General features: G+C 35.6%; 1 protein-coding gene across 1 annotated transcript; it reads right to left on the bottom strand.

Moving 5' to 3' along the window:
* Positions 1-5085: 5085 nt before the first annotated feature.
* LOC115994772 (ubiquitin carboxyl-terminal hydrolase 2) lies at positions 5086-12865 on the bottom strand. The gene is made up of 3 exons (XM_031119029.1): positions 12654-12865; positions 9370-12155; positions 5086-5522 (listed from the first exon to the last, which is right to left on the bottom strand). Exons 2-3 carry the CDS (start codon positions 12147-12149, stop codon positions 5285-5287), a joined length of 3018 nt encoding a protein of 1005 aa, XP_030974889.1. The 5' UTR covers positions 12150-12155; positions 12654-12865; the 3' UTR covers positions 5086-5284.
* Between the last annotated feature and the right edge of the window lie 244 nt (positions 12866-13109).

Genomic DNA, 13109 nt, shown 5'->3' with positions numbered 1-13109 from the left:
ATCTCCGAATAGTTGTGACAATCAAACACCATCTCCATTTTAGTTTCCCACTCCAAATAAACTTTAGGATCATTTTTACCTTGAAAAGATGAGATTTTAATCTTTATGTTTCCTAAATCATTATCCCTCCTAGGCCTACCCATCCTTGCTTCTCTATTCCCATACCCACGCTCAAACTTGCCTCGGTTCATATATGGCCCATCAACCTCCTCCGACTCCGCCTCTTCCTCAACATTCCACCATGGAACACACCCACCTTGCTGCTTATTGGGGTTGTCATGTTGCTGGCCCCTAGGAGTTCCCGCTTCTACCCTATCCAACCTCTCATGAATAGGTTCTAATTCAGCCTTCAACATACGCCTCATCCCCCCTAGCATCGCTTGCATTTGGAAGGTCTGATCCGTTGGTGGTCGAAGTCCTTCGGTTGTGTCTTCTTCTTGATTATTGGACATATTTAAAATCTGCAAAACAAAGTTAGAATCCTCACAAGCCCTCCTTTACGTGTTTCACTCAAGAATTGATACACTAGCACTTGTGTTTTCACTCTAAACGGCTTTTATCCTCTTATGGTCTCACACACTCTTGCCTTTTTCCACTCTTTTGTGTCTTCTTTAGTTCTTAATCGAACTTCAAGAAACTAATTCAAAATAAACTAGCAGCAATTCAAAATGAGAAACAACCAAAACTCATCAACAAGGTCAAGAACTTGAATAAGGTGAGAAACAAGATTGAAATGAAGAAATTTTCTTACTGGAAATGATATGACTGAAAAATTTTCCTCTTCATGTACTGAGAAATCTTCTTTTTTTTTTTTTTTTTTTTTGAGCAAGGAACAGGAAATAGAATGAAAATAAAGATAGTCAAACTTATCTTAGAACCAAAGCTCTGATACCAAAATGATATGAACTTCACCAACAATTGTGATAAAACCCAATAACAATGATGGTTTGGAACCCCAAGATCGTGTAGAAAAGATTTGTTGAGCCTTGACCCATCACCTAACCAGATGAAAACCAAGACTACGATAGAATTGAAACGCCACACCAAGAATTCCTAAGAATCTCTCAAGAATCAAAGGTGATAAGTTTGGTTGTTTGAACGCCACAAGATTAACTTGATAAGTTCAAGAGTTCTTTTAAGAACCAAGAGGATCACAAGACTCACAAGGAGAATAATTTTCTGTATACCAATCTGTCCTCTTTAAAATTCGTACTACCAGATATATACTTGGAACAACCCTCCAAGAATAGGTAAAAATCATAATTACAACTTCAAAAACAACACAAAAATTAATATAATCAAGTTCCCACGTTTTTTAGTTTTCTAGGACTTCTAAAGGCAGTCAAAATAGCTAAAGGACTAGAATTAACATGCCCAGCCAATACCAAGACATCTTCCCATTTAATATCCTTGGAACTTAACAAATTCACACCCTTTTATGGTCAGACCATGCTGGTTGCGAATTGGCATGCATTAGCCTCTTCAATTGCTTTGATGACATGGACTAAGCCTTGATTATTATTTGATCCCATCTTGGTCTTTTTTGAATCAGCCCAATTCTCTTGGACTAGCCCATTTAGTGCTTCCTTGAAACGTTTGGCTCTAAGTCTTGTAATTGGGCCACTAGAAAATGACAAAGGGTCTTGTGCAAGTTCAGCTCCATTTCCACTTGTATAATCAGCATGTCCAGCTCCTTGGTGTGCATCAGGTTGTGTAGGGACGGATTCAGAACGAAAAAAAAAATTTCTTCTCTTTTTTGGCCTTTACCTTCCCGATTTGGCTAGAAATAATCCCAAAATGATGTTTTTTAGTTTTTTGAATTTTTGTACTATTTTTTTTTTGAATTTTCTAGACTGGGTTGTGTAGGGACGGATTCGGAACGAAATTTTTTTTCTTCTCTTCTTTGGCCTTTCCCGTCCCGTTTTGGTTAGAAATAAACCCAAAATGATGTTTTATAATTCTTTGAATTTTTATACTGTTTTTTTGGAATTTTCTAAACCGGGTTGTGTAGGTACGAATTCGGAATGAAATTTTTTTTCGTCTCTTTTTTGGCTTTTCCCATCCTGATTTTGCTAGAAATAAACCCGAAATGATGTTTTATAATTTTTTGAATTTTTTTACTATTTTTTCGGAATTTTCTAAACCAAGTTGTGTAGGGATAGATTTGGAAAGAAAATTTTTTTTTCTTTGCTTTTTTGGTTTTTCCCGTCCTAGTTTGGCTAGAAATAAACCCAAAATGATGTTTTATAATTTTTTGAATTTTTATACTATTTTGGTTTTTCCCGTCCTAGTTTGGCTAGAAATAAACCCAGAATGATGTTTTATAATTTTTTGAATTTTTATACTATTTTTTTTTTGAATTTTCTAAACCGGGTTGTGTAGGGACTGATTTGGAACTAAATTTTTTTTCTTCTCTTTTTTGGCCTTTCCCGTCCCAGTTTGGCTAGAAATAAACCCGGAATGATGTTTTATTATTTTTTGAATTTTCTAAACTGGGTTATGTAGGGACGGATTTGGAATGAAATTTTTTTCTTCTTCTCTTTTTTGGCTTTTCCCGTTCCGGTTTGGGTAGAAATAAACCCGGAATGGTGTTTTCTAGTTTTTTGAATTTTTTTACTATTTTTTAGGAATTTTCTAAATCAGGTTGTGTAGTGATGGATTTGGAACGAATTTTTTTTTTCATCTCTTTTTTTGCCTTTCCCGTCCTGGTTTGGCTAGAAATAAACTTGGAATGGTGTTTTATAATTTTTTGAATTTTTTTACTATTTTTTAGGAATTTTCTAAACCGGGTTGTGTAGTGACAGATTCAGAACGAAATTTTTTTTTTTCTTTTTTTTGGCCTTTCCCATCCCGGTTTGGCTAAAAATATACCTGGAATGGTGTTTTATAATTTTTTGAATTTTTTTACTATTTTTTAGGAATTTTCTAAACCGGGTTGTGTAGTGACGGATTCAGAACGATTTTTTTTTTCTTCTCTTTTTTGGCCTTTCCTGTCCCGTTTTGGTTAGAAAAAAAACCTAGAATGATGTTTTATAATTTTTTGAATTTTTATACTGTTTTTTTGGAATTTTCTAATTTGGGTTGTAGGTATGGATTTGGAACGAACTTTTTTTTTTCATCTCTTTTTTGGCTTTTCCCATCCTCGTTTGTAGGGTCTTGGATGCTAGATTCGCGGACCAACCTTCATCTCCCAAAGGACCCCACATGTGTATGGCTTTAGTCATATCCCATGAGACACTATTCTCGTCGGAAATGGTGTCATCCTCCCTTTTAGCGAACCAGTCATAATCATGTTCGCTCTAGTAACCAATCTCCTCGTCATCATCTTCTTCCTCATCGTCTTCATCTTGGGCCAAGACAAAGTACCATCCCTCGTCGAGAGGTGAGGCAGTATCTTATTCAATCAAAATGCAGGCGGGGACGATTTGGGTTGTTCCAACCATCGAGGTCCAATCTGGCTAATCATGATCTTCCTAAGATCTCGCACTTCCTACTTCAAAAAAGTTGTTGACATGGGTATTTGTGAAGGTCAATGCTCTAGGAACGTGCTTCAACACTAGGAAAAGCAAGCGAACCATTCCTTCAATTATCACATGATCAGCCTCCTCTTGAGTTGTGTGGTTAGACACTAGTACGTGGAAAATCTGGGAGAAGCCATTAAAAAACAAACACATGCCAATAAAAGTTTCCTTTTGTTTGGATATTCTTAGAAAGTTTTTAAGTCCATTTTTATGAAGACCGAATTGCAAAATCATTCATTTTGCTCTCATGAGCCTTGCCCCTTGCTTTATAGGGCTTGGTTCATTTACAATAAAGTTCATATCTTACACTCATGGGCTTCCATGAGAATGTGCTAAGAGATTCTCAACCCTTTGTTTCAAATACGAGCCAACAACATATTTATTACCTTTGAGCTCTTCTTTTCTTATATTCATTTGTCAAATTTTTGAAGTAGCCTTCTAGCTAAAATATTCTGCGCCCTTCCTCTCAAGGCCCATGAATCTCTCATCATTTTAAACATTTACACGCAACAAAGAAACCCAAGATTAGAGAGATTCATATTGACTTTGTGGGTGCTAGGTCCATGGCATATTTATTACCTTAGGCCCAAGACTTTTTTTTTTCAAGAAGCCTTCAATTTTGGGCTTATGATAGCAACTATGCTATGATCCTATGAACCTTTTAAGTTAAAATATACCCTTGGATTTTGGAATAAACCTTTTATATGTGAGAACTTCTTTTCTTTTCGTCCCACTGTCTTAGGGCATGCCATAACTTTTAGGTCATCTTTTCAAATTTTACGTCTTTCATTTGTTCTTTAGAATTAGGTGAACACAAGATATATGGTTAGACAAACAACTAAGTGAGTCATGATTTCAACCTTAGGCCTAAATGGATTGTAATGGATTGGTGGCAGACCGTAAATGTACTCAAAACTCATCATAAGCAATGGCACAAATTATGAATTGGTGGGATAAACTTAAATAATGCTCATTTTAGCTCATATTAGCAATTTAATGTACTCAAAGCTCATTTTAGCAATTTAATACCACCTAGAATAATGCTCTTAGGCATGCATATAAATATAAAATATAAATTATAATTATAATTTTATTTATTTATTTTGTTGGGAGGCTGAATTAGCCGAAAAATTAAGAGACACTTCAAAATTCAGTTGTACGTTAATGCACCACTGCACCAGTTAGTTCTTCCTAGTGGTAAGAATAGGTCACAACAATCATAGGCTTTGCATCATCATTTTTACCAGGCAAGGCTGAGATATCACATACCTGAACTTTCGAAGCTCATATTAGCCAAGCTTTCAAAATCAATAATAATAATAATAATAATAATACAAACTAAAAGGAATGGATATGCACAAACATATTATTAGTAGAGATGAGATGGCACATTTTATGATCTTTGGCTGAAGGAATTCCTGTTAATCAAATAATAATTGAATTGTCTCTGGACAAGTAATTCATCTGGGCATCTTTTTCTTCTTTTCTTTTTAAATTTTTAATATTAAAATATTATATTATATATATATATATATATATATCATTAATTCATGTAGATCCCAGGGTGATGATAAAATGTGAAGATATGCATCTTACAACGACATGTCAAAAAAATGGGTATCATCGAGATATAAAGGGTAATTTGATGTTGTACACTCACCTGAACTCTCTCACTTCCTCTCTTCAATTGGGGGTGGGGGTGCTGAAGCCAAACCCCCAAATTGTATCTGAGAAAACTTAATACGTATGGAAATAGATCTATCTCAAATCTTTTCATAGAATAAGATGTAGGCCTCACAACGAAGAACTTCATCCAGTGAAGCCTCACGCACATACGCATCACTAGCATGATACCATATAGAACCGCTATTTTCTTTCTCAGTCTTTCCTCTGCTCTTCTCACTTGCTCTCACATATGAAACATAGTGTCCCCCTCTCATGGTACCCAAATGCTCCACTATCCCAAGCAGACGGTAATGATACTTCTCTTCTTCTATGGACCTATAAATGTTCAGGAAAAAAAAAAAACATATTTTGAGTTCTCCATACACGCCATCACTTATCACACTACAGTCAACAAAAGGTACTACATTACTCCTGTATTTGAGATAAAAATTGAACATGGTTAAAACTGATTGAGATAAAAAAAGCTCATCCTTTTGACTTCTGTATTTGAGATTTAACTACAATAACAAATACTTAAAACCAATAAATAGGAGCCATCAAGCAGCTGTTGCATTAAAAGAAAGAAGCCTAAATTGCATCCTACAACAAAAACAAACCTCAACTTCTCTATAAAAAATTCAATATATTTCTGACTTATAAGTTACAACAGATAAATTCATAAGCAAAAGACTGCATGAATAAATATCAGCTGTGCATGTTATGTATTAAACATACATTAAGTGACTCACCTAAGTAATCAAAAACGTATTTAAATGACTATGATTGGAATATTATAGAAAAGTACAGAAGGATTTAACTACCATAATTTTGTAATTAGATGGGAACCAGCCAAAACAAACTACAGACAAAATGCAACAAGCAAACATCTGGAGCCCAAGAGCAGAAAAAACCAGGCTCTAATAGCATGTTAAAGCATCCAACTCAAAATGATAAGCTATTAGGTAAAAATGCCTAACCAGTATATAAACCATAACCAAACCTACACTAAACAAATATACTACTACTCTCTTAAATATCAGGACAAGATGGTAATGTCCTTGACACACTATCGTTTTAACATGGATTTGTCCTAATAAATTATTACAATTCGCCAACCTCCTTTAGGATGACCTAAAGTGGACTCCCATTTATTTTCAGAATGCCACTTTTCAAAACTAAATATTTGACACTCATGTTATTTGAGTTTTTAAGTGATACAGCTCACTAAAATCAGAATCATAACACTTGTATGGTCTAATTTAAAATAGCAAAAATATCATTTTTGTTATAGATATTCTTTTCCATTTTCAATAAACGAAGCCTAAACATGGGAAAAATAAAATAAAATGGAAGGAACTAAACCATATCTAGGATAATCTCATTTCCTTCAAATAACATGTGAAGAAACTGTGCAACAAAAGTCACTGTTCAAGTCAACTTGATTACAACAGAAAAGCTTTTCCCAATAGTCCAGTAAGGCACAAAGACAATTGTATAAAAACAGGGTAAAGCTGTAAAAGATTTATTGTCTATTTGCTTGTGACTCTTATCAACCATATAAACAATAACTAGAGGAGTGATAGCTTAGTAGGTAAAAATCTTGTCTTCATCTAATCTTAGGACTAATCCTGTCTTCAAATGGAAAATTTTTCATATTTTCTTTTTCACAGGGGGAAACAGTCGATCAAAAGAAATCGAAAGGGAAGCTAGCTTACAACATCTAATCAAAATAGTTTTTTTTTTTTTTTTTTTTTTTTTTTTTTTTTTTTTGTGTGTCATAGCAAGTTACACATGCGCCCAATGGGTCTTGAATCCACGACTCCACTCTCCACCAGAGCTGCAAGTTGATCTAGAGCACATTGGCCAAAATACACATAACTGATATGCCAAATACAATAATGTCTACCCTAATCTTCAGTTATTGAAACCACAACAATAATCTGAGGAAAAACACCCACATCTAAATTTATAATGCTGTAATAATTTGAAAGTGTTTAAGATCAAAACAAAAACCATTAATTCCACTAAAACCTTAATCATTTTTCTAAGCATCAACAGATCACAGATACATAGAAATAGAAGCAAAACAAAGCATGTGTGCTCAAACAAAATAGTGGCTTTGGACCACTACATGAATATCAAACTGTAGTTTTAATACATAAAAATAGAAAATGGACAAGCAATAAATTAAGCACTACTAGTGCCCATTTCCTATGAATGACTATTTAGTGAGTACGATATCACATAAGATAGCTAATGAGTTCTAGTTCAAATAACACTTTCTTCTCACATAAGAATGGGCAGGGGGTGAGATTGCAATTCTAAAATCCACTTGAGTGCATATATAACTTACAAATAACAAACAAAGATACCACATAAGATAGCTTCTTCTTCTTCTTTTTTTCTTCTTTTTTGTGTATACATGTGTGAACAGCTACATGAGGAAAACTTATAACAATAGATAATCTCATGAAAAGGATAATAATTATTGTGGTGATGTGACATGAGAAAATTTCATAAAAGAGTCCATTAAACATTCTTTAGTCACATGAGATTTGAGGTCATTAATATTTCCAGTCTTTGGATTCAGTTTGACACCTAGAAAAGGTTGTTTAAGTGTTTCTTTGTTAGAATGATGTCTCGCTCTACATAATGTGGATTAATTGGCGCAAATGAAACCAATGGACCTTTAAGGGAGTGGAGCTTTCTACAAACATGCTAAATCCTTTGCTCAAGAGATTTCTGTGTTAATATATGACTGCAGTGGGCAGCCCTCCATATTGGACTTTCTTCATCATTTAACAATAGTAGCGTATAGGAGGACCTCTTGTATACAACCTGTTCACTTGAGGACACTCTTCATTTATTAACAGCTAATTAATTCCATATCAGGCATAAACACACAAATTGAAGTTTTTAAAAAAAAAAAAAAAAAAGGTTTTCTAACTCACTTGGAGGATCCAATTATAATGTTTGTTCTCCTTGATTGCTTCAGAGCATAATGACATAATCTATACGTTGTTAGATACTTAAGCTATATGTCTTGCAAATAATCCCCACAATTGACAGCTACTTCACCATCACTATGTGTCTCATGTGTCTTATGCAGTTAAAAATAAAATTAGGCAGGGACAATTGGACAAACACGCACATACACAGGAAAAATCAATTGCCCAGCCTTCAAGAAACTGATATGAGGCTAACCTTTAAATTCACTGTATAGAAGTGATGAGGTTTATATTACTAGCCCATTGGGTTATTATGTCTTATCATATGGCATTCATCCACAAACAAACTGTTGATCTGTCTTTTAATGACTTTCTTAATCTTTTAGTACTAAGAGGTCTACATAAAGAGTTACTAGCCTATTAGGTCTATTTATCTGCCAGCATGGCTTCATCCATAAACGAAGTGTTGACTAACTTACGATGACTTTCTTAATCTGTTAATAAGATTGCAAAAATTGTAGCCAACCTAGCAGGCTTTCAGCACAAAAAGTTCCTTTTGCTATCCCTACATCTTCTACATTTTCTTAGTATTTCAGTTTGATAGATAATATTAAACTTTGAAGTACAAATGCATTTGGTTACCAGTTGGTAAAGTTCCTTTTGTTTGACTTGAATAGTTCTTAATTTTGGATATCAAATATAAAAATTAAAAATAAATAAAGGAAGGCTAACTCAATAGAGTCATAATACTTCCACAAAGCCTCATCCTGGCTCCAAATTTTGGTTAATGTTTCTAAAACTAGAATATTATAACAATCATCATAAAGAAGCAAGAATACTATCCATAGTTAAAACTTAAAGAGACAGGGTTCCATATCTACCAGGGAATCTCTTACGTGCCCAGCCAAGTTATAATTGCAAGGAATGGGCTTTCTGTGGCAGTCTTACTAATGAAGATAAGCACCAATTAATTGAGATATATGTTAAAAATAAGGAAGTTGAAAATATATGCGACAAGACAATAAAAAAACAAATAAAAAAACATTTAACCTGCACCAGAAAAGAGAATGAGTGACCCCAAAAAGTTCTTGATTAAGTTACAAGTTCTTTCATAAATGCAGGAAAATACAGCTTTAGAGAAGGTGTCTAAATCAGTAAAACATGAAGAAAAGAAGCAATGCAACAATGGCATTTGACAATCCAAAATGAGCATCAAGATTAGGTTGGAGGAGTACCTGGGATCAATATATGGTCCAAGATCAATTGTTTCTCTGAAACTGACATGGCCATTCAATTTACTTAATCGACCACGAGCATCTTGGCTAAACCTTTTAAGATGAATGGTGAGAATTGGTGGGGCCTTGTAAATAAGGACCCTTTTGGTTGCATCTCTCTTCACCTTCACACTCTTGGAATCTGTCTCCTCATCCTCACTTCCCTCTGATTCACAGTTCCCAGCCAACAACTGGGATTCATTTTGCTGGACTTTACTGGTGGTGCATTCTGTACTACAGGAACCAGTGACTTGACCAAAGAAATTTTCTTGACTGCAAGTTTTATAGCAACCTGGAGAGCGTGATTGCTCTGGAAGTGCATCTTTTTTCTCACCTGTTCCATCTTCCAACTGAGAAACAGCTGGATTCAGCTCACCTGTTTGACCATTTTCAGTTATCAAGCAATCCATTTTTTCTTTATATGAAACAATGCTTTCACCACTACTGTTAAGAGAAGCATCACATTTGATAGCTCCATTATTTGGGTTTTCAACTTCAGCAGGACAGGATAAGTCCTTATCTAAATGCAGTTGCTCCTTGTGGCTTCCAGTCTCATTTTCATTCATCAAAATTGTTGACTTGGTTTTTTCCTGTACCTTTGCTTTCAACCTCTGGTGTAGCAGCATTCTTGTACAATTCTCACAATGCCAAGCATTTTCATCAGAAAGAAGCTCTGGTTTTATGAAATGAGCCAAACAACTCTCTATGGTTACCGGAGAATCCGAATTATCAACTTCATCTGGATCTGACTCACTGCTGTTTCCTGCCACAAAACCAGTTTCTGCTACCCCATTACCTAAAGTGGGGCCTATGATGGGCCCCACAGCAACCTCAGGCTCATTGAACATATCACCAAAGCCATCAAAGTCCAATTCCTCTTGTCCACAGCCCATGACTGACGAGGAGGCCTCAGCTCCTCCTTTCATAATCTCCCCAGTAGTGGAAGTTTCTTCTTTATATGGAAGCAATAGAACTTCATTACCTTGAACCTGTAAGGGGAGCTCCTTGTCGCAATAATTTGCTGAAGAATCTGGTTTTGAATTTGGTGTTGTATCAAGTGAACAAGTCTGACTGCTAGATTCAGAGCTACCCTGTAATGGTATGTCATTCAGATATACATCCTTGTTTTCTGCATCTTTAATTACTGAAATATCAACATTTTGTGATGTCAAATCATGTTCATCCGATACAGTTCCTGGTTCAAGGAAATCCATCCATGTAAAATCTTCCAACTCAGCTGATGTTTGCCCTACAGCATTCTCAAAGACTTGCTCATTTTCAAATGTTTGACCAGCTAACTTGTTCTGTGAAGCTGAACCCACTTCACCAGCCATAACAATCAGGTTACTGGAATCTGATGGTCTAGAATCGCATGAAGAAGCCATCATCTTTTCTTCAACAGGCTCAATGGACTGTGCTTGACAGGACATATCATTGCTGGCTGATGGGGTTGAAACACTTTGAGGTGGCAACAAAGTTGCAGCTTTAATAACTTTTGGCTGAATCCTTCCACCTTTCTTGGGTGGCAGCTTGGTTTTCTTTGCTCTAGAGACTGGTTGGGACTTTTTGGATAGAGGTTTTTTGGTTGGAACTGGAAGGGAGAGATCTAAAAAAGGCTCATACACTGTTGAAGAATGCCCACATTCAACACAACAAACAGTACTAGATATTTGGCCCCCAAATACAGCATCCACAAAAGTACCTGGATTTGATGAAATTTCATCTCCCTCTGAAGAATTACTCTGTTTTCTTGCACCCAACTCCTCAGCAGACAAACCATCAAGTAAGCAACGGAGAAATTCATGACTGTCATGCTGCTGATACCCCCTAAATTGGGGAGCCTTGGAACAGATGCATCCAAAAAATGATCTTGGATTCATCACATTTTTTAGTCCTCCCTCCGGTTTGGATTCAATAAAAAGCTTCTTTAAAGCAACAGTAAGAGGTCCAATAGAGGTATCCAAGTTGAAAAAATAGTCCCTCAATCTACACATAGCTAGAAGATTTTGCATTATTGAATTGAAGAAGCAAGTATTCCCAAGATTAACCAATCCTCTTACTACATAACCACCACCTCCGTCCAAATCACTTAATATGCTGCTTCCTGATTTAATTTCACTTGTAACACTGCCACCCCCAAACCAAACATCCTCAACATCTGCCGAGGACCCTTCTGAGGATCGCCCCTTTATCAACTTCAAAACATTTGACAGGACATCTTTATGTTCATCATTCTCTTCCATCTTGTCCACTGGAATGAGAGCATTGCAAGGGAAGCACCAACAGAGTTGTGGTTTCTCAAAATGCATTACCAAAGGATGACGAGTCTGCCTAACATGCCGAACCGTGTGGCTTTGATGGCCTGTTGGGAGTCCAACCCCTCCACATGCATAATGCCCACATTCCAAACAAACCCACATGGCTCTGGAGTCGGATTTTGAATCAACTGCAGCCCCACCTTTCTTCTTCCCATGTTTACCTTTTCCCTTAGTCCCCTTCCCATCAACCCTACAATCTTCGCACATAATAGGTTCTGAAGACCCCATTTTAGCTGACAATTTAATCAAATCAACACTCTTGTCAAGATGGACACATGGTTTTCTCTCTTTCACTACTAAAATTCCTTCATCAACAGTCTTAGCACTTGGGTCAGAATCTTGGGTAACTGTTTTCGTCGAATGGGTTGCAACCCGTTTCTCCTTTACAGGAGTTCGGCTCTTCTTCTTGATTTTCTTCCCCATTAATCCCTAAAACCAATCCAACACTACCAATAAACTCTACCAGAATTTTTTTTTTTTAAAAAAACAAAACAAAAACAAAAATGAAAGCAATCACCACAAACAACCAACAAAAACGCAAAGAACAAGAACCACTCACTAAACATGTATTGGCCTAACAAACAAACAAAGAAGAACATGAACATATACTGCTAATAATTAAACCTTACAACAACCAAAAAAAAAAAGACCCATCACAGATTTGTATTAATAGGAGCAACCGTTTCAACATAATCAATAACAGTAGAACAAAAAGCCAAACCCCCATTATATGCTAAAGCAAACCCATTAAGGATTCAGGTTCTTGGAGCGTAACCCAGATGATGGTTTGGATGATAAAAGTGTAGATAAGAGCTTCAGAGCAATCGTGTTAGGAGAAGCAAAAGCATACATATGAGCTAAAAATCACTAAGGATTCAAAAAATGAAATAAATCAATAAATAGGAAAAAGAAATTACAGAGATTTACCTGAAAACGAAAAAGATTGCTAGAGAGAGAGAGGGTTGCAGTTGCAGGGAATTAAGGAGCCTTACATTTACATAGCAATAGCATAAGAGAGAAAAGGAAAAGGAAGGGTTTATTTATTAGGATCTAAAAAAAAAAAATGTAACAAAGAGTGAGTGAGGTGTGCGCATTTTTAAGTTTTAAAAAGCACTTAGCACTACTACTAGTACTAGTTCTAGGAGCAGGAGGAGCCTCTTTCATGAGTCTTATAATTAGAGTCTGTCACTCACAGCAAAAAGGTAGGGAATTAATTAATGATGGTGAAAACTGTGGTAACTGGTAATAATTATATATAAGATACACAAAAAACAGAGACTTTGCTGTGATAGGTTTTTCCAGGATTTTAGCTTTTTTATTAAAGATTAAAACTTAACAACAATTCTTTATATATAAAAGCGATCATCCAGTTGCATTGGCCAA

Source organism: Quercus lobata, chromosome 6 (assembly GCF_001633185.2).
Source record: "Quercus lobata isolate SW786 chromosome 6, ValleyOak3.0 Primary Assembly, whole genome shotgun sequence".
Classification (NCBI taxonomy): Eukaryota; Viridiplantae; Streptophyta; class Magnoliopsida; order Fagales; family Fagaceae; genus Quercus; species Quercus lobata.
Note: the sequence above shows the minus strand (reverse complement) of the source record. Positions and strands in the feature narration are given on the sequence as shown.

Excerpts from the sequence above, each read along its gene's own strand:
- LOC115994772 (XM_031119029.1), bottom strand. The coding sequence starts at position 12,149 with ATGGGGAAGAAAATCAAGAAGAAGAGCCGAACTCCTGTAAAGGAGAAA. Across the intron at positions 5,523-9,369 it reads GGACCATATATTGATCCCAG|GTCCATAGAAGAAGAGAAGT; the intron begins GTACTCCTCCAA and ends GAACATTTATAG.